Source organism: Rhagoletis pomonella, unplaced genomic scaffold (assembly GCF_013731165.1).
Source record: "Rhagoletis pomonella isolate Grant_MI unplaced genomic scaffold, Rhpom_1.0 Rhpom_scaffold_00611, whole genome shotgun sequence".
Classification (NCBI taxonomy): domain Eukaryota; kingdom Metazoa; phylum Arthropoda; class Insecta; order Diptera; family Tephritidae; genus Rhagoletis; species Rhagoletis pomonella.
In genome coordinates this window covers 276-22652 of record NW_023459165.1, presented here as the reverse complement: position 1 = coordinate 22652, position 22377 = coordinate 276, and the positions used below count along the sequence as shown (strand labels likewise).

The following is a 22377-nucleotide window of genomic DNA, read 5'->3' as shown; positions in this document are numbered from 1 at the left end:
TGATAAACACGCAATGTGGCCACTGCTACGATATAGAACTTGGAAAGATTTATATGTTTCATAACTGATCACTTAATTTTTAATATAAATACACGTATTTTGTTCATAAATTTTTGCCACAGCTAATCACATGAATAAAAATCATAAAAATGAAAATATAACAGCAATATTTCTTGTTTATAATGGATTACATCCATCGCACACCACGGACTTTATCGGCCGCCAATTTAGATGTGCTCGCTAGTCTTTCCATTGCACCACAACTTATTGGTCAGAGCGATTAAGCTGGTGTAATGTGCGCACCTCCATACATCTTCATGTACATATTTCAAGCGAGCCCTATCATTTAAAAAGGCGGCCGATAAAGTCTGTGGTGAGCGGTGGCTCTTATAGCTGTGTCCTTACATCTATTCCGTGTGTTGCAATATCCACGAAAGCCAAGAATGATAGAATACAAGATTGCGCCGATCAGAGAGGATTTTTGAGAATAACTTTTGTGTGACGTCACAAAACGTGAGCAAGAATGGAAGAAGAAGAAAAAAATGTTGCAAGGAAAATGTAAACAAGATGCACCAGTGTGACGTCATGCAAACGACGATTCTGTCAAATTCGTTAAGAGAGGAATAGCGGTCCGAGATCGGCGCAACCTTTGTATTCTCTCAATCGTGCACGAAAGCAGCAGTTAATTTTTTATGAAGAAAATTATTACAAAATATTCGAAAATTTCTCTACTTATATGTTTGGCTTTTCTTTGTTTTATTTTTCCAACGTCAAAAGCTGGATTTTTTTTTTGAAAAAGTTGGTACAACAAAAAATACGAAACACGTTTTCTGTCAGATAGCTAACATGGCGGATAAGAAGAAGAAGTGAAACTACCTTCTAAAAATTATTGTATCATGGTTGTAGCCCATGATTCAATATACAGGGTATATATATACAATATACAATATACAGGGCATATACATACGTATATGATATGTGTATGTATACGCGGATATGTAAATAAAGCAAAACAGACGATAATTTGATACAAGCGTGTTCATAAGAAGAAGCGTAGCTTCTATCGCTATCACCTGTAATTGATGCGCCTTGGGCAAATCCCACCAAAAACGATCAGCTGTTCAGCACAAAATGTAAACAAAGAAGGGAATGCAACAACAATAGGTGCAATCCCGTATTTCTCGGACTCGGACTAGTAAAACTGTCAAAAAATAAAAATTCGCTCAGAGCGAGAGAGTAACATTGAAAAGTACGGGATCGCTTTCTAGTAAAAATGGTAACTTCTGTCAACTTCAACATAACCTCCAAATTTTGGTTGTAAATTTTCCCTTATTTTGTATGTAAACACACTCATCTCACACATGTAAATAACCAAAAATACTTTCAAATTCATTACAATCGACTTAAACAAGTAATTAAATACTTTTCAACATGAATTAGCAGATTGAACTTTTCTTTGTTTACAATTTGGTTGCCAAACACAATACAGCTGATCGTTTGACACATTTACCAGAATTTACCAGCAAAAAATTCTCGGACTAAAACTGGTAACTTCTGACAGAGAGAGAACCGTATTTACTCTCTTTTCTGTCCTCTCAATAGTCAAAGAACCGAGTACGGGATCGATTTCCTGTAAAATCTGACTGATTCTGACTATTTCTGACTAGTGCGGACTCGTACGGGATCGCAACTAATTTCAAGGAACAAGCAGCAGTGCTGCCAGTTGTTTGGCATATTTAAACAAAGATGATATGAAACCCAACGAAAGCTAAATGGCATTTAAACAACAAGCCACAAATACACTTAAGTGCCATTTCAATATAATGCAATAACACAAGGTGGTATCAGTTGTGACAGCCCGATTTGACACTGTGGACGGGAAGAAAATAATCCCCATTAGGGGGAAAATATAAAATTTTATATTTTCTTCTAATCAAAATTTGCTTTCTTATAGTATATTCGTAATCAAATTAAATAAAATAAGATAAAATACGTTCTCAAGAAAACAGAATGTGTATACTGAGACAACCAACCAACGGCCAACCGATAACACCTTGTATTATTGCATCATGCCATTTCAATATTCATTCGAAATTGGCGCTAACTCTTCTTTAGTTAAAGAAAAAGGTGAAATAGTGGTGATGTAAACAAATGCTCGGCTGACGAACCCACTTTAACAAACTTTTTTCTCAAAATCAGTTACAAAAACAACGTCACGGTTTTGCGTGATCTTGTATTTTTGGTTCATGACGGGTATATCGATTGTGACCCAGTTTTAGTACCAAGTTTTGAATTTTTGCATAAACGGTTACAAATTGTTATTGCGTCACTATATTTAACAACAAATAAATATTCGAAAAGCACAAAAGGGAATACCAAGAAATGTCGAAATACAAGAAAGAAAATAAATAGCTCGCAGCGACGCAACGTCAACTTGCTGCTGCTGTCGTTGCTGCCTTTTGCTCCATCAGTCTTCAAGCGATGCAATTGCAAGGTATCTAGTGGAGAAGTCGGTTGGATTTGTGGTTCGGAACGTTTTAATTCTCATTATTTTCGTCTTGGCATTGGGTTTTTTCGCGCTTCTCATACATATTTTGTTGCCAAACAGATTATGCGGGCGATGTGAAACGGGGATATTGTGCTATAGCAGTGAAATTGTGGTAATTGCAAAACAATGGAATGTACTACGTAAACCCAAGAAAGCAGTTACGGAGGTGGTGGCGGCAATGAACCTATAGAAATAGCAAATACGATTCGAAGTGAAAATTTAAGAAAATGAAAGAAAAGTGAATTGAAAATGCGTACGTATGCTAAAACCATATATTTAATACTTACATATACGTATGGCTAAAACCAAACAATGAAGTTGGAGATTACCATTTTAAATCAGTATTTATATAACCTTGTGGAATCGAAATAAAATATATTCAAGTCGAATTGAACGAGTTCTCTTCAGTACAAAATGCATGGAATGCGGGTAGCAGAAGTCAGTCGAACTTTGTTATTTATCCTAATGGTGAGTGCATCGTTGCATTGTAGAATACAGGCCACTGCTGTAAACAATGAAGAGAAAGTTGGAGGGGATGGAGCTTCTTCCACGGACATGTTAGAAGCCAGTGCATCACCAGTTGCTACAGATATGACTACAAATATGCCAACGGTATTATCACGAATACCACCGCCGCAAGTGACAGTGAACAAATGTTGTAGATACAATGAGCACATGAATTTTAATCAAACGTGTGTTATGGGAAATTCGGAATTATGGGTACCAATGATATTTCTAATAAGTAGAAGACGGTATTTTACACCTCAAGGTGGTAAGCCCAAATTTATGATATTCCAAGAGAATGTCCTTCCAGTAGTAGATGATTACAGTATTGAATCAGAGCAAAACGGCAAATGTACGTCAGAAGAATTAGAGTTTTTCTCAGCAGGTGGAAACTATTTATTATTTTCAAATGGTTCCTTATTTTTGGGTGAACGCAAGCAATTTATCGAGCCACAACGCTATTGTGTTGACCGAAATGGCGTGCTCGTCTGCTTTCCACGAGAAAGAAATGGAACACAAAGAATAAAGGTAAAAAAGTGTTGTGGATGGAATGGAATTTATGACTCTGCAAAAAAGCAATGCACGTTTCCGGGCGGCAGTGGTAATCCTAATATAAACCCTCCTGCGGAATTGCCATTAAATTCAAGTTTATACGAGACAATATACGGCTTTCCTACATGTCACCAAAAAACTGTACCATACGCTATTGCCGGAGATTGGCATGAAAGTCAAATGGATGTGGAGAATGGAAATCTTAAGCTGACTCATAAACAAATATCTACTAGCGATTATTGCCTTGAGCATTTGCTCGAAAACGATGCAATTGCTGCAATTAAAATATTTACTTGTCTTCATCACTTCTCCACTGAAGCTCCTGCCAATGCTATTGCTGCGGTAGGTAGCACCACTAGTGATAGAGTACAAGTGGCCGCCCTCAATATAGGAATTGTCATATCAGTCGTCTTCCTTTCAGCCACATTGGTGGCTGGATACATGATGCCCTCCGTTCATCATATGTTACATTGGCGTTGTCAGATTTATTACGTCTTTTGTTTGTTTGTTGGAGATTTGATACTCGCCTACACACAACTGTCACGGACACTCCAACACGGCTCATTCACCTGTTTACTTTTAGCCAGTACAATGCACTTTTTCTTTCTTTCGGCTTTCTTTTGGCTTAACACAATGTGCTTCAATATCTGGTGGACATTTCGCGATTTCAGGCCGAGTTCACTCGAACGCAATCAAGAGTTGCTACGCTTGCGGCTTTATTCGGCGTATGCTTGGGGCATTCCGGTGTTGATAAGCGCTATTGCTTTCACTGTAGATCATTTGCCCGAAACACAATTACTGCGCCCCGGCTTCGGCGAACGTAGTTGTTGGTTTAGCGGAGAACATTTATCCATATTTGCCTATTTCTTTGGACCTATTGGACTTTTACTGTGTGCCAACATCATGCTTTTCATATCAACAACACATCAATTGACATGCGGTTTGTGGAAGCGTGACGATGTCAAATCGACCACTGAGAAGACTGCACTGGGGAAAGTATGTTTGAAGCTAGTCGTGGTAATGGGTGTCACCTGGATAGCTGATGTGATTTCTTGGCTAGTCGGTGGACCGCATTCGGCTTGGTTCTTCACCGATATGATAAACGCTTTGCAGGGTGTATTCATTTTCATTGTAGTGGGATGTCAACCACAAGTATGGGCCGCTTGCAAGCGTTTTTGCTGTCCACGCTCACGTCAAGAGATTACAAACACAACCAACGGTGTCCAGCATTCAAGTTCATCGCAAGGTCTTCCATCAGTGGGTGGATATGCTGGTGGTGAAGTCACGCAGAACACCACTGTTAATACTACGACAATTAGTGGAGGCCAGTTGCAGACTCAAACGAAGATACCAATGGAGACAGTATGTTAAGGTGAGTTTGACGTTGATTTAATACATTCGTGTGTCTATTTGAAAACACGATTGCAAATCAAAGAAAATTCGATAACAAAATTAGCCAACACTAGCCAACAATCAAAATCAAGAGCGTAAGCGAATATTCTCCCTCAAAGATAAGAAAAAGCAAAAATGTAATGTAACCAAGGCATATCAAACAGGTAGTACCGGGCATGATACAAAAAACAAGGTAGTTCCATTATCATTTTTTCGTCGCCATATTAACAACCTGACAATCATGATACAAAAAAGAAGATAGTTTCATTTAATGACATTCCTTGTTGGTGTTAACCTTTTGACTTTTGATAAAATTATGACATTTCATCAAATTCATGCTACCTGATCACTACAAGAAATATTTTTTTTTAGCAGAAACTAGAAAATTATGCCGGCTACTTGATTTCGAAAATGGGGTTGACGAATAGGTTTCAGAAAGCACGAAGAAAGTGCATACTTACACATCGTCGCTTAAAGTACAAAACCGCGTATCGTCGTTCTGCAAAACCGCGTAACTGACATTTTTTGCCAAAAATTGGATTTGCTCACACAAGCTCTTGGCTCAAGCCCAGTGTTGCCAGGCTTACGTTTTTAACGTCATTTGGACGTTTTTTTGTATCCTGTTGACGTTTGGACGTTTTTTGTGTAAAAAATTACGTTTTTTAACTTCCTAGTAATTTTTCTCTGTTACCAAATCCTGTAAGTTGAACTGATTTTGAATTATTTTCTTAATAAATCTTTACAAGCTTTGTTTTTTGCAGCAGCTGCTTCAAAAAATATTTATTCTTTGGACACAGATGACTTGACCCTTATTTAAGTGAATAAAGAAAATGACACAATTAGTCACATGGGGCCTCTTATTGAAAATGTAATGAACGTAAAAAGTCTGAAATATGGCTATGTTCCTTTTTAACAGAACGTAATTTAGCATTTTCGACACCCGACCACCTAACCAAACGTCTACAAAAAAATATATTAAAAATCAACGCGATTCTTTAGCACCTTAAAACTTGCACATTATTGCCCTGTAATTTAATGGGCTAACAACGTGCATACTCAAAAAAATTCTAAAAAATCTGAATAAAAAGTTGAAAATCTAGCTGAAATTTTGCAAATTTTTTATGATTTTTGCACAAAGTTTGAAATGTGGATTTATATTTTGTTTGTTATACAATGAGCTAGGCTTTTATGGAAAAATAACAAACATAAAATAAACAAAAAAGAAATAGCCAAAATCGATGATTTAATCAGCTGATCACGAGTGTATGTATAAAATGATTTTTATTTTAACGATCTCAAACCAGTTTAGAATGAATTTTAAATGCGACAGAGCAAATAATATTTTAATATGCCTTACGTACATATGTACCTTTGTTTACATTTGAAAAAGACATTTTGGGTAGGAAATGACATTTTTTCAGACCAAGAGGGACGTTTTCCGATGACCTGGCAACACTGCTCAAGCCTTATCCATTCGTCCTGAAATGCGAATTCTTTGTAAAAAAGAGAACCATTTTGAAATATGAGTGTTTTTCTTCTTCTTTATTGGCGCTGTAACCGCCTAAGCGATTTTGGCCGAGTCCAAAACAGCACGCCAGTCATTTCTCTTCTGTGCTAACTGGCGCCAATTGGAAATGCCAAGTGAAGCCAAGTCCTTCTCCACCTGGTCTTTCCAACGCAGAGGAGGCCTTCCTCTTCCTCTGTTACCAGCATCGCGGCCCGCGTTGAATATTTTCAGAGCAGGAGCGTTTCTGTCCATACGAACGACATGGCCAAGCCAGCGGAGCCGCTGAATTTTAATTCGCTGCACTATGTCCATATCGTTGTAAAGCTCATACAGCTCATCGTTAAATCGTCTGCGATATTCGCCATCACCAACGCGTAAAGGTCCGTAAATCTTTCGGATAATCTTTCTCTCGAAAACTCTAAGAGCCGCCTCATCAGATGCTTTCATTGTCCATGCCTCCGCGCCATACACCAGCACAGGCATGATGAGTGACTTATAGAGTGTGATCTTTGTACGACGAGAGTGGACTTTACTTCTCAATTGCCTACTCAGCCCAAAGTAGCACTTGTTGGCAAGAGTGATTCTCCGTTGGATTTCAAGGCTGACATTATTATTAGTGTTAATGCTGGTTCCAAAATAAACGAAGTCGTCTACTTTTTCAAACTTGTAACTGTCAACAGTGACGTGGGTGCTAAGACGCGTATGCTCTGACTGTTTGTGTGATGACAGGAGATACTTCGTTTTGTCCTCGTTCACCACCAGACCCATTCGCTTTGCTTCTCCAGGGTGGGCAAAAACTCGGAGTTCGAGCGAGCGAGTGAGCAAACTCCTACTCAATGCCTCGCAGACAACGAGGCACTCGCAGCTCGTACTCGTAGCAGCAATGAGGCGAGGCACGAGAAGTTTGGCTCGCTCGCGCTCCTATAAAAATGTGGGAATGTATGTCAATAGATTATGTACGAAAGTATGTTAATAATTGCATGTACATATGCATATATATATGTGAAGTATTATATTAGGGCAGCATTTAAAACAACAAATAAAATTGATTACATACATAAGCATAGATTATGGAATGAATTATTTTTTAGAGTTATATTCATACATGTGTACACACATAACATGCGTATTTATATATGTTTGTATGTACGTATTTATGTATATATGCATTTATATATGTATGTACATATGCATGTATTTTGTCTTTACAGAGAAAAGTAAGTAACGAAGATATTATAATCGTTTGTGCCGCAGAAACAAAAAACAAGTAAGCACTTGCTAACACCCCCAAAATAGTTTTCTACTTGTAGCAGTTATGCTGTATACCTGAATGACATATAGTCCTTGGTGAAAAAATTTATTTGTGGCCTGTTGTTCAAGGACATGTGTACATATGTATGCATGTATATATGGATATGTAGACATGGGAAAATTTGCGTAAACAAAGAATAGAGACCGGTTCGCATACAACTTTGGCGTTGCGTTGGCGTCGAATCGCCAGCTGTTGCAAATAAATAAAATTAAATGAAATGTTTTTTCCTTTTAATCAAATGAAGGCAAGAAATATATTTTTCATGCTATTATTGATATGAAATATTAATTTATTTCTCGTTAATATGTTAATTTAGTGGCCAAAGTAGTCTCTGCCAAGCTTCATTGTAGAACGCATACTTTTAACGTGCGTTCTGTCAAACCAACGCCAACTACAAAGTCAACGCGAAAGATCTATGTGGACCAGCCTTAATTATCAAATAGTAGTTTGTATTATCCTACATACATATATATGTATGGGGCTAAACCAGGAATATTCATTTGAAAATGCTGATGTCCTACTTATTTATGAAATGAAAGACAAAATAATGATTTTTATAAATATTATGTTCTCATTTATACATATGTAACATAGTTACTTAGTCAAATTACTTAGTAATTACTTGTATGTAAGAATACAACAACAAATTATTTATCAGAAGCATTGCCCCTTGCATATTGAAAAAAAAGTAATAAAAGCTCTCAAAAAAGCAAAATCGCTACAGCGAAAAGTGTTTGAAAACTCGCATAAATTCAAATCCGCATAAAAAAGAACCACATAAAAAGAGACCTAAGTGTTTAAGTTGAAATTTTATAAGCTATTGAAAATTAAAAAAACTATACCTACATATACTACGTTTATACGTAAGCTATTTGCGAATAAAAATAATTTGCAAATACCTAACTCACTGTTTATTCGATGGTGAAAAATTCTTTTTTAATATTGCCTGATTATAAAAAGGCAATAATATGACAATCGAAAAAGAAAATAAAGTTAAAAATGGCAACGTCTTGATTATAACAAGGCAATAAGATGACAATCGAAAAAGAAAATAAACCTAAGAATGGCGGCGTCTTGCGCTTATTTGCAAATAGTAGCACTAATCAATACATATTTGCGTGATTTAGTTATTTGCAAATAAAAAGTTAACTCAGCGTTTATACGGCAAATTTTACCATTTTGCAAATTGTTATTTGCGAATAATACGTGCGTATAAGTACATAGTAATATATATGTATGCACATATGAGCCTACCTAGTAGATAAAACTGGCAAAAATAGCACGCATCTATTCTTCTGTGCATGAAAATATATACATAAATAAATACATACATATGTGTATATATGTATGTATATACATATCTACATGTGTGCATACAATCGTTTGCTCTAAATTCTTAGTTGATGCAATTTTTATCCCATACATTTTTGCTGGCCAAACAACCCGTTTGCCTGTCTAATCTGCTTGCCTCATTTGCCTCGCTCATTTACTCGCCTCGCTCGTCTGCTGCTGCAAATGAGTGCCTCGCTCGCAACGCCCCTCTCGCGAGGGCAGACCTAATGAGGCCCTCGTTTGCTTGCCGCTCTACTCTTGCGCCGCCCTCGTTTGCTTACTCGCTCGCTGGCTACTCGTCGCGTGCGCTCGTACCTAACGAGTGCTCATTTGCAAACAGCCTCGCGTGTTCCTCGTGAGTTGCGCTAACTCAGAGCAAACTAACGAGCGAGCGAGTGGCCAAAATGAGGCAAATCCGAACCCTGTGCTTCTCTATACAATCCCGAGAAGGCAGAACAGGCGTAGCCCTTGTTTTTACCGATAAAATCGATGTCGTCGGCATACGCCAGCAATTGTACGCTCTTGTAAAGTATTGTGCCTGAGCGGTTCAGTTCTGCGGCTCTTTTTATCTTCTCCAACATCAGATTAAAGAAATCACACGAAAGGGAGTCCCCTTGTCTGAAACCTCGTTTGGTATCAAACGGCTGGGAGATGTCCTTCCCAGTTTTGACGGAGCTGGTGGTATTGCTCAACGTCATTTTACACAGCCGTATTAGTTTCGCGGGGATACCAAATTCAGACATCGCGGCATAAAGGCAAATTCTCTTCGTGCTGTCGAAAGCGGCTTTGAAATCGACAAATAGATGGTGTGTGTCGATCCTATTCTCGCGGGTCTTTTCCAAGATTTGGCGTATTGTGAATACCTGATCTATGGTAGATTTTCCAGGCCTAAAGCCACACTGATAAGGTCCAATCAGCTCGTTAACGGTGGGCTTAAGTCTTTCGCAAAATACACTTGATAAGACCTTATAACCTATGCTTAGAAAGCTGATTCCGCGGTAGTTGGCGCGTATGGCGTTGTCGCCTTTCTTGTGGATTGGGCAGAGCACACTTAAATTCCAGTCGTCGGGCATGCGTTCATCTGACCATATTCTGCTTACGAGCTGATGCATGCACCTCATCATCTCCTCGCCGCCGTACTTGAATAGCTCGGCTGGCAGGCCGTCAGCTCCAGCAGCTTTGTAGTTTTTCAGCCGCGTAATCGCTATTCGTACCTCGTCATAGTCAGGCGGTGGGGCAGCTACTCCATCATCATCCACTGGAGACTCGGGTTCTTCTTCTTCACTACTTTCAGCGCTGCTGCCATTCAGTAGGTTGTAAAAGTGTTCCCTCCACAATTTAAGTATATTCTGGACATCAGTTACTAGGTCGCCATTGTTCTTACAGGAGTTCGCCCCGGTCTTGAAACCTTCCGTAAGTCGCCTAACCCTCTGGTAGAATTTTCGGGCGTTCTTCCTGTCGGTCAGCATCTCAAGCTCTTCGCACTCACGTATTTCGGCCTCTCTTTTTATTGCGGCAAATACGTCTCGCTTCCTTCTTCAGTTCCCTATAACGGTCCCACATGGCTCGCGTTGCGCCCGATCGCAGCGTGGCCCTGTAGGCGGCATCTTTTTTTCTGCGGCTTCTTGACATTCCTCATCGTACCAGTTGTTCGCTCGGGCTCGCTGAAATCCAACTACTTCTTCGGCGGCGGTACTTAATGATCGGGAAATGTGGTTCCACAGCTCGCGTATATCGGATTGTTGAAGAGTGCTCTCAGAGAGCAGGTGTGTGAGTTGAGTGGCGAATAAATTGTTGTGATTGCAGCTTTTCGACGTTAAGCTTTCCTTGCATTGTTGGGCGCACATTTTTGCTGCACAGAGGCGGGTGCGTATCGTGGCTATAACAAGATAGTGGTCCGAGTCGATGTTTGGCCCTCGGAGTGTACGTACGTCCAAAACGCTTGAAGCATGCCTTCCGTCTACCACAAAATGATCGATCTGGAGACAGCCATGTAGCTTGGTGGATGTTCTTATGCTGGAACGTAGTACTACATATAACCATGTTTCGGGCCCCGGCGAAGTCGATCAGCCTCAGTCCGTTATCGGACGTTTCGTCGTGGAGGCTGAATTTTCCGACAGTGGCACCAAAGATCCCTTCCTTGCCCACCTTGGCATTAAAATCGCCAAGCACGATTTTGACATCGTGTCGGGGGCAGCGCTCATATGTACGTTCCAAGCGCTCCAAGAAGTGATCCTTGAACGCCTCATCCTTCTCTTCCGTCGGGGCGTGGGCGTATATGAGCGAGATGTTGAAGAATCTAGCTTTGAGGCGGATTGTGGCTAGACGTTCGTCCACCGGGGTGAACGTCAGTACTCGGCGAGGGAGTCTCTCCTACCACGAATCCAACACCGAATTTGCGCTCATTTACGTGGCAACTGTAGTAGACATTGCAAGGCTTCACGCTTACTTTTCCTTGCCCCGTCCATCGCATTTCTAGGATGGCGGTGATGTCAGCCTTTGTCTTCCCGAGGACATCAACCAGCCGGGTATAGTCCTTTATACGTTTGCCGTGGTCGTCATCAGAAAATGGGGGTCTCATCCTAGGCTGTTTTTTATTTTTCATTGGGCAGGGTTTTAACGTGGCGGGACCCAAACCCAGCGCACGCGATGTTTTACGCCTTCTCACTTTAGCTCGCTCCCAAACGGGTGTTTGGTTGCTACCCAGAGGATACGTGGATATAAATATCCGGACGTTGTGAGCTGCGATTTGAACCGTACGCACAAGAATCGCTTCTGGCCACTCCCAGGTGAATGGCAGTTCTCCACTTCTGCGCACGGAACCATCACTCTACAAAATAATTTATGCAACCCACATACGCAGTTGTGCATTTTGTTGATACACGGTTTTGTACTTTAATCGACGATCTGTTAGTTGTTTATCGGAGGGCGGTCTGTTCAAGCCGGCTTCAGGTGTTTTGCATAAATTAGAAATTTGTGAAATTTAATGATGATGCGCTAATAACAAAGCCTAATTTTTTGCAAAATCTTATGAGAAATTTAAAAGTAAATTTGAACGGAAATATAAAAAGGTTTTATTTGGGAAGAACATTCCTTAGGATTCGATTTTTAAATCGCAAGATATCATTCCAAATAAGAAAACAAAAAAATAACAGAATAATGCGTGCGTGGTTTTTGTTACAAAATGAAAAGAACAATTACGGTGAAGTCTCCTTTAACAGCTGAGGAAAAAGCCCTTATTCCTGATAATATGAAAGTCTCCATATTTAAATTGGGGGCCACTTGTATCAACTCAAGTCGAGCGCATGTTTAGTACATTCACGAAAATCGAATGAAAATGCTGCCAGAAAATTTCAAAACGCATCTTGTGGTTCAATGTTACTACAACTGTAGAGATTAAAGTTTGTGAGTTAAAAACTCGAAAGATTCAAAGTACACATTTTTCATACAGTAAAACTAGTTCATAGTTTTTTCTCTTTTTACTTGTAATATAAATATTTCTAAAATAAATGTATTTTTTGATTATTTTTTGGTTTTTGTCCTTTTTTAGTGCCTTCTTTTGCCTTTTTTGCGATTTCTAGTGCCTTTTCCTGCCTTTTACGCTATTTTATTTTGCCTTTTCCAGCCTATTTCGTTATTTTATTTTGCCCTTTTTTATAGGTTGTTAGGTCCTAAAAATCCGTTCCGTGTATATCACTTTTAGATAGGCCTCATAGTTTTAGAGAAATTAATTAACAAACAAATAAAAAAAACAGTAGTTTTTTTATTTTTCCCCTGTTAAAATTTTAAGTTTTTTAATTTTTTCATCAAAAAAACAAAAAAAACTGGAGTTATTATGAAGTTATTGCTTAATTTCTCATAAACTGTCAGGCTTATCGACAAGTGATGTACATATATGTATACGGTTTATGTAGAATATCATTGGCTTTCATTTACCGTATTTCGTACTACGGTTCTTTAATTGGTTCGTAAGATATATGTACATACGTGCGTGAGTGGAACCACTCTTTTTTTTAAGCTGAATAATGGTTAATTGCAAATATCTCGAAAACGTATCCATAGAAAAAAAACTCGATTTTCGAATTGGATAGTGGCGTCTGGAGAACAAAAAAACAAACTAATTTGTGATCCAGTGTAATTATTTATATATATATACATATGTACATAGCTGTGTATCGCCACCGCCCGCTTCTTATAAATTAAAACACTTCAGATTTCTGCAGTACACCGTCTCGGTGATCCAGTGGCTGGGCCATGTGTGTAAAGGTTCGAAAGCAATATATGTATGTAGACAATTATTAAATGCTTTAATTAATTTCTGGAAAATAAAATAAATAAATAAAATGGTTTATTTGAACGTTTCGTTTTCCTAAAAGACTTTGCCAACAAATTGTTCTTTGCGTTTTTTTTTTCTGTTATTGTTCTTTTCAAATTACATGTTTCCTTATTGCGGAAAATTAGCAGCATTTCTGGAAAATCGCAATTTACAAAGTTGAACAGACAGTAAAGTTAACCACAAGAATGTATGAATGTACATACATACATATACATAAATATGTATGTACATACATATGTATGTATCTACATCAAATGCTTGACTTACCAGCACTTGGGTATTAAGAATACTATGTACAGAGAAAGCCACAGATACCCTGAAGGAAAATCTGCTGGTGCTGTGCAGGTGCGATCTTTCTACATAGTAAAAGTCCGTTACCATATTACATTTCAAAGAACATTTAATGAATTTTAGATAAACCAATAAACGCTATTCGCTAATAGGGATAAATATTTTATATAACATCAAACAGAAATTTTGTATTTTCAATAACACTATAGAGAAAATCTCAAGTTTTGGACTGACCCAAAAAAGGCCGCAACACGTAAACTTAATTTTGGGTCGTAGACAGGGTGTCCAGATTGTTTAAAAAAAAGCGCAATTTCTGAAAAAAAATCGCCAATTTTTTTTTTTAAATAAAATTCATGAAATCGATTTAACAAATCTTTTATTTCAAAAATGAGATCTTGTTATAATATATGTATAATATAACACCTTCAGAGGGTAATAATAAATAACACAAATCACTTATATAATAGTGATGTACAAACAATTTTCTTTAAAAATACGCATACTTTTTAAAAATATTGTTCAACACATTTTGCAATAGGACTGCGCAATTATTAAATTTATTATAACTCATATTAATTTAATCAAATTAATCGCACAATCCGCTTTTAAGAGCTCGGAGCTAAAAATTAAATAAAAAAGTTAAAGTGAGAAAAGTTATTCCATGGGAAAGTTAAAAGATTTAAACTGCTTTTCTTTCCTTCAAAGTCAAATAGTGAATTGGCAGGTCCCTGAAACTCGCCCTCTTTTTCAATGGAATTGCACACAATATTCAAGCAGCTTGGAAAATGCTCGTAATTATTACTTAGTTTGGGCAAAGAAAAAATCGGGTACACGGTCACCTGCAAATATTGTCAAGTCGGCACACTGGCTTTGGAAAAGCACTTGCATTCGAAAAACTTCAGCATGTCTGAGTAGATTTATTATCAAATACATGGAAACTGCATACATTTATTATTAAATACATGGAAACTACATACAAATCCTTAGTATAACAGGCTGTGTTCGCACCAGCATTTCACAACGTAATTTATGGTTTAAGCTGTAATAGTCTCGATTGACAATGTTTGAATTAATAGAACGAAGTCCTCGACAGAATGATCAAAATTCTTGCTATAGTAAGAATTCTAACAAGAATTGTTACGATAGCACAAAAGTACACATAGTGGACTCCACTGGTATTATATTTTCATTTGTCTTAGAAATGAATTGTATTTCTAATATGTACGTTTATTGTACAATAAATATGTAACTTTTTACTTTTTTTGTCCAGAAAAATCCAGCGGTTTTATTTGTATATGTCCAGATATTTTATTCAAATGGATGCCAATACCCCTGCACCACCGGCTAAATTTTTTGTGAAGTTATTTCCTTCCATTTAAGTTATATGTTATGTTTTAAATATAAAAGAAAATCGGTCCAAAAATACGAGTTTTCCAAATATCTCGACTCCTGCGCCCCCTATCGGGTAAATAGTGGTTATTCCTTTTCATGTAGGTAATATACATTCCAAATATGAACTATATCGGTCCTTAAATACGGGTTTTTCAAATATCTCGACACCCACGCCACATATCGGTTTAGTTTATCTTTCACATTGCATTGCCATGAGATAAGTACATATAAAGTTTCTAGTCTCTGGCTTATCAAGAAGTTGTTTAAAAATTGATTGCAAGATGAGGGGAAACATAATAAAAACTTGTAATAAGAGATCTTGTGTAAATTTTTAACCGACTTTACAAAAAGGAGAAAGGTTATCAATTCGCCGGATTATTATATTTGTATGTATGTTACCACATAACTTTGGACCACGTTAACCGATTTCTATAATTATTTTTTTAAAGGAAAGAAGGTCCCATATTAATTTGGGTTAAATCCGATCATCGGATCATTAACGATAATATTAAATTTTTATATTAGAATTGAAGTGGGTTTTGTTGTTTGCTTAAAAATTACTTGTTTGCTTAAAAATTACTTGTTTCTTTGTCTGTTCTTTTAGAAAAAAATAGAGCTACTAAGGTAGGGCTGCCATAATCCTGAACCCAGTTTCTTTGGTTCTGGCGTTGCATTATTTTAAAGTATTTTCTGATATTATAAGCAATGTAGTTTTGTGGCACAATCCGCGGAGCTGAATGATTAATGATGATGAAACCCTCAAGTTCTGAATTTTTTAATCATAAAAGAACAGAAAGAGAAATCTCTTGATGGTGACGTAACTTGGAAAAATGTTTGGCGCTTGTCCCAGTGGAGCGCGTTGCAAAGATTTTTCATATCTTGTTTCGATGACAGTGCCATTGTTTCCTTTGCACTAGCTGGTTTCGAATGAGTATTCGAAGCTGGCAACTAGGTTAGGTTAGGTTAACTCGGCTGCCCTAATCCCTCAGGAAAAGGGCACACTTAGGCCACCAAGGGCCCGTTGTGATGCCGTATAAGAGACTCCATATGTCCCTCCTCTTACCCTAGTAGTGGAACCACTTCGTTGCTCTGATGAAGCGCACAAAGTCATAGACACTGGCTGAATCCAGTTCGGCCAGACATTCAAAAGAATAATGGAGGAACGAGCATCGGCGAGCTCTAGCCAGAGCAGGACAGTGGCATAAGTAGTGCTCCACGCTTTCGATTTCCTCCTCATCGCGGCAGCTACGACAGTAGTCGTTTGACTGCAAACCCATTCTAGTGGCGTGGATTCCCATCAGGCAATGCCCGGTGAGAACTCCAATAACATGCCGCAACAGTGGTCGCTCCAAGTGGAGAAGAGGGTGAGATCTACGCTTGTCAAGCTTAGGCCAGATATGTCTTGCTATCCTGCAAGTAGGCTCCGCAGACCATCTTATATTAGCCTGTCCGACGAAGTTATTCTCAAGCCAGAGCTTGCAAGAAGATAGCGGAATGCCCGCATTACGGGCTGTACTGATTGCAGGCAACAAGGTTCCTTTCCTTGCTAGTTCATCTGCAGTACAGTTTCCTGGTATGTCTTTGTGGCCTGGCACCCACACAACATTAGTGACGTAACACCTTGCCAGTTCATTAAGAGTACGTCTACATTCCAAGACAACCTTCGACGTAGATTTGTCACTATTAAGTGCTTTAATAGCCGCTTGGCTGTCAGATAAGATTGTTACCGCCTTCAGATTTATTAGAGAATCGATCAGCCAACTTGCAGCTTCATTTATTGCTGTTAGTTCAGCCTGAAAAACGCTGCATAGATCTGGCAGACGGAAGCTGAGGCTAAGTGAGAGTTCTTGCGAGTATACCCCACTTCCTACCTTCAGATCCAACTTGGAGCCATCAGTGTAGATGGCTGTTGAGTCAGAATACGATATCAGGACCGAATCCTCCTCCCATTCTTCCCTTGAGGGGATCCTTGTCCGGAAATAATTCTTTAGTCCCGTAGACGGGACTGTGTAGTCCAGGCGCCTAAAGTCATCTGGAAGATTTTCCAAGATTCTAGAGTGCCCAAACCTCGTGTCACTCCATTTGATTAGCGCATTTAATCTAATAGCATTACAGCTTGCCTGTAGTTTACCATATAGGTCCACAGGTAGCAAGTGAAGCAAGGTCTCTAGGGCTTTAGTCGGCGTCGATGGTAACGCTCCCGTGATCATCATGCACGCCACCCTTTGGACCGCTGTTAATTTGTTTCTTATTGTAGATTTATCTACGGACGGCCACCAAACCGTTATGCCGTAGAATAGAATGGGACGCACAACCGCTGTGTACATCCAGTTCACAATATGAGGCTTCAATCCCCATTTTTTCCCAATCGCCGATTTACAGGCATACATAGCAGTTATAGCTTTCTTGCAGCGCTCTTCTATATTGCGCCGCCAAGTTAACTTTCTGTCAAGAATAACGCCCAGATATCTAACCTCCTCCGAGAAAGTCAGTACGATACCGTTCAAGGAAGGAGGTTGTAGCCGGACAGCTTTCGTTTTCTTTGAAAACAGAACCATGGCCGTTTTAGCCGGATTGACACTAAGTCCTACTTCTTTGGACCAGGTATCCACGACGCGTAAGGCGCCTTGAACTAAGTCACATAGAACTTGGGGGTGCTTACCAATTGCCGTCAGGGCAAGATTATCCGCGTAAGCAATGACTTGGCAACCTGTGCCTTGCAACCGTGACAGCAGGGTATCCACAGTTAGATTCCAAAGAAGTGGGGAGAGAACACCGCCTTGTGGGGTTCCGCGACTCGCATATCTTGTTATAGATACCTCCCCCATCTCCGAGTAAATAGTTCTACTGCCTAAGAGGCGACGAACAAACTCAACCATAGGGTGATCCAGCCCAAGGCGAGCTAGGGCTTGAAGGACCGCTCCCGGGAGAACATTATTGAAGGCACCCTCGATGTCCAGGAACACGCCTAGTGCAAATTCCTTAAAAGCGAGAGTCTTTTCAATGGTGCTGACAATACTATGCAAAGCTGTATCCACAGATCTACCTTTCCAGTAGTCGTGTTGACAGCTAGAGAGATTATTTACATCAATTTCCTGTCGGATCTGCAAGTCTACAAGTCTTTCCAGAACCTTGAGAAAGAAAGAAGTAAGGCTTATCGGTCGAAAGTCACTTGGTTTAACGTGGGAGGGTCTACCTCCCTTGGGAATAAAAACAACTTTCGCCAGGGTCCAACCCTTGGGTATGAAACTAAACTTGATACAAGCCTTATAGATTAAGACAAGTATCGGACATAACACGTCAGATGCTGACTGAAGTTGGGCAGGGAAGATACCATCCATACCTGGAGATTTGTAGGGCTGGAAGGACTTTATGGCCCAGTCTACCCTTTGTACATCAATGAAGTCCGCTGAAGTCAACGGCCGTTCAGAGATAATAGCCGCGGTGTTGGGCTCCGCAGTACATCCTGGAAAATGCGCGTTCATTAGGACTTCAAGCATTTCCTCACGAGATGACGTCCAGTCACCATTTGGTTTCTGAATATACATCGGGTTCGTCGGACTTTTCGCAAGCACCTTTCGCAGGCGATTTCCCTCCGACTGACCCTCTATGCTATCGCAGTAATCCTTCCAGGAGTCCCTTTGGGCTTTCCTGGTGGCATTTTTAAATTTCTTCAGGGCTGCCTTATATGCAGCCCAAGACCCATCGCGCTTTGCCGCATTAAAGAGTATCCTGCTTTCCTTCCTTAGAGAGGCGATTTCTTTGCTCCACCAGTGTGGCTTCTTCTTTCCTCTCGGAAGTACAAGTGGGCAGGAAGCAGATAAGGCCGAATTACAGGCTTCGGTAATGCAATCAACGGCTTCTTCAATTTGTTCCGATGAGCCTAACTCACCGAGAGAAGCCAGGTTTGCGAGAGAAAGCTCCGCTTCATCAGGTGGGGACAGTAAGCCTAGCTTACTGAGAGAAGCCTTGTTGAGCAAATTCCCCGAGAGTACTTTCCTAAACTTAGTCCAGTCAGTACGTCTCTTGTTTCTGTAAGCGGCCGAGGCCTGAAGTTCAAAGGAGATTACAAATGAGAGATACATGTGATCAGAGAATGAATGGTCGCTCAGTACCTTCCACTCCCTAATACTCTCAAAGAAAGAGCTAGACGATAAGGTAATATCTAATACCTCCTTCCTATTTGAGGTTACAAAAGTGGGTTTATCACCAATATTACAGATGGCTAGATTATATAATAATATAAAATCAAGTAACAACTCACCCCTCGGGTTGATGTCGGTAGATCCCCATACCGCGTGATGCGCATTTGCATCGGCTCCTATGACTATGGGAAACTTCCTCGAGTTGGCCTCTTTCACCACGTCCAGTAACCGAGCGGGAGGGCAGTCTTGGCGATCGTAGGCCATGTATGTACTGACCAGCCAGAGTGTTGTGGATTGGCTTTCCACAGAGATTCTCACCGTATCTTCATCGCTGAACTGTGTGAGTAAATTATAAGAAATACTTTTTTTGATTAATATACATGCCCTGATCTTACCTGCCACAGGTGCCGACACTATGCGGTAAGCATCAGAATTAAGTCCACAAACCCTGTGCTTAACAACCCAGGGCTCCTGGACAAAAACTAGCTCCTCCCCTCTATCACTGAGGTGCAGGAGCAGAGCTGCAGAAGCTGCTTTAGAGTGATGAAGGTTTATTTGTAGAACCTTCATCCACAGCTTATAAAATATCGTCCCCGTCCATCACTTCTGGCGGGGTTCTATCGAACGCCTCAACGATGGTATCATCGGCGTCCTCTGAGTCCGACGTCAGAAGCAGGTTCCCGAACTCCATCGTCCACCGTTTAAGTACCGATCCGTCACCAGAAACAGATTGCGTATCGCTATCTGTTTCCGCTGCCGAGTCTGACCTCACCACCGGGCAAGTGGCCTCGAGAACCTCCTGGACCTCTTGGTTAGAAGCAGGACCGCTCAAGGCGTTTTCTGCTCCAGATATAGGGCCGCCTTTAGGCGGAAGATTGCCAGCCTCGGGTTCACCCTCGGTGTTCCCCGGCTCTATCATTTTACCCTCATTCCCTTTTTGGGTTTTGAGGGTAATGGAGTAAAAGCCGTAGCTAATTACTCCCTTGCAGTCAGCAAGGATCGGGAGAGACTCATCATTTATCACCAAGGTGATGTAACGTTGCTGCTCCCTAACCTCGCTGACCTTCACTACTTTCCAATCAAGGGCTGGTAGTGCATCATTTGAGACCCGGATGATATCCAGAATCTCCTCAGGACTCGAGGGTTCCTCTGGGACCCAGGCTCTGGCTCGCGGCTTACAAGGGATTTCATCCCTGTGCACTGCCACCAAGTCAGCGCTGGGCCACAGTTCCCCAAGAGAAGAAATTGCTTCCTTATAAAGTCGCGCCGACCGTTCATCAGCGCAGGAAACTAATTTGATGCGGCCTTGGTAGAGACCAGCATCGCGGACAGTTGGCGCAGGGCCAGGATTTTTCCGGAGAATCTCCTTGTACACCCGGCAGAGACCCACCAGGACGGACCTCCAGTTGTCGGCCGTCAGGTTTCCTTCCGGGTGCCCCCTATCCATAACTGCCAGGATCAAGTGGTCCTTGGCCACATCACTGAAAGCCCTCAGAGCCCTTGGAGGGTTAAGAGGGCTGTTAGCGTTAGAGGTTTTGGGCCTCTTAGGAGCAGCATCCACGTTGTCTGCTGACCGTTGCCTTTTGCTGCCCAGCTCCCTAGGACGAGAGTGAGTGGGTGCAGGTTTGTTGGCGGCATTTCCTTCCTGAGGTCGGTCACGACTTTCGGAGAGAACGCCCCTCGCCCTCTCAACCACTTCCCTCATACTCTCGGGAACCGGGTCATTGCCGAACTTCCTCAGTAGTCTAGAAGCGGCTCTTCTGTCCCTCTTCGCCCTGACTGCTGGTCGGACTTCTTTTTTTGGTCCTCGAACCACTGGGACCTGGGACGCCTTTGCGTTGATCCGACTTCTTACCCTCAAGGGGCTTGCGGTCGGTGGTGCTGTCCGTGCAGGACTTCCGGGTGCCAGTATCGCCTTCTCCCGGCGCCGCTTTGGAGCTGCCCTCAAGGGGTGTACTCGCAGCTTCCAGAGATGTGGACGACTGGCACGAGAGGTCAATTGGACGTGCAGGCTCCGCTTGCAACCCAGACGCCAGTTGACCACTACCCACCAGGGGTTTGTTGCTACTGACGCCGGGCGCAACATTTAGTACGGTTAGCCGTTTAGGCTCCTTCGGGACCGCTCCAGCGGCTACCGAAGATGTCGTTTTTAGACAGACTTTAACGCCGTGTCCGTCGGCGGCATTTTTACCCGTGCAGGGATCCGGGGCTACATTTTTCGAATTCATCATTTCTGGTTCGTTGGTCGCCTACTGAGCCGAAACCGTTCGGCGACCGAATATATGGGTAAGGGGAAAAACGGTCGGCCTCAGCAGAGCCCCATGCTGAGGTAAGTCCACCGTTACTCCCGGAGGCGGACAGGTATCCGGGAGGCGCCGTTAGAATACAGTCGGAAAACCCCCTGACTGCAAACCATCCAATGGGCACGGTGACGCATGACACCCTGGATTAGGGGGGGCGTTTTATACCTATCGCCAGGTACCCCCTAGAAATAGCCTAAGTATGCCCACCCCAGCCCCCCTCGGGCGAGCCCGTACGGCCTATCACTAGACCTAGATGAGGCAGGGGAGTTTATACCTGGGCCTTGGCTAGGCCCCGCCTGCTTGCACCTCTGCAGCCATAGGAACAAGCCTACCTTGCCACAGCGGTGTAAGCAACGATGCCCATTGCCCAGTCGGCACCCGCTTGGAGGATATATCTAGGAGGATTTTCGCCAACTAAGCTGGCAACTATATTTTCGAGTTCACTCGGATTCAGTGATAGCATTTTTTTTCGTATTTGCAGCAGGCATTCGAATTCGTAGATTTTCTATGGTGGATTCCGTGATAGCCCTGAATAACTAAAAATGAAAGTAAACCACTAACAGCCAGTTTCACCAGATTCATTTAAGTTTGATTTTCGAATTTTTGGTTTCACCAATCCATTTTAATTTGTTTTTAAGTTTGATTTAAGTGACCTATGCTCTTCACTTAAATAAAAATTAAATCAAAATAACCACACTCAGAGGTGTTACACGTTTAATCACCTGATCATTGTGTATCTGCTGCTTACTTGTATACCAGCCCT

At 41.1% G+C, this 22377-nt stretch overlaps 1 protein-coding gene across 1 annotated transcript; it reads left to right on the top strand.

Moving 5' to 3' along the window:
- Window positions 1-2436: 2436 nt before the first annotated feature.
- On the top strand, window positions 2437-4975 carry LOC118751229 (probable G-protein coupled receptor Mth-like 1). Its single transcript, XM_036486004.1, has one exon. It carries the CDS (start codon window positions 2963-2965, stop codon window positions 4973-4975), a length of 2013 nt encoding a protein of 670 aa, XP_036341897.1. The 5' UTR covers window positions 2437-2962.
- Window positions 4976-22377: the final 17402 nt, after the last annotated feature.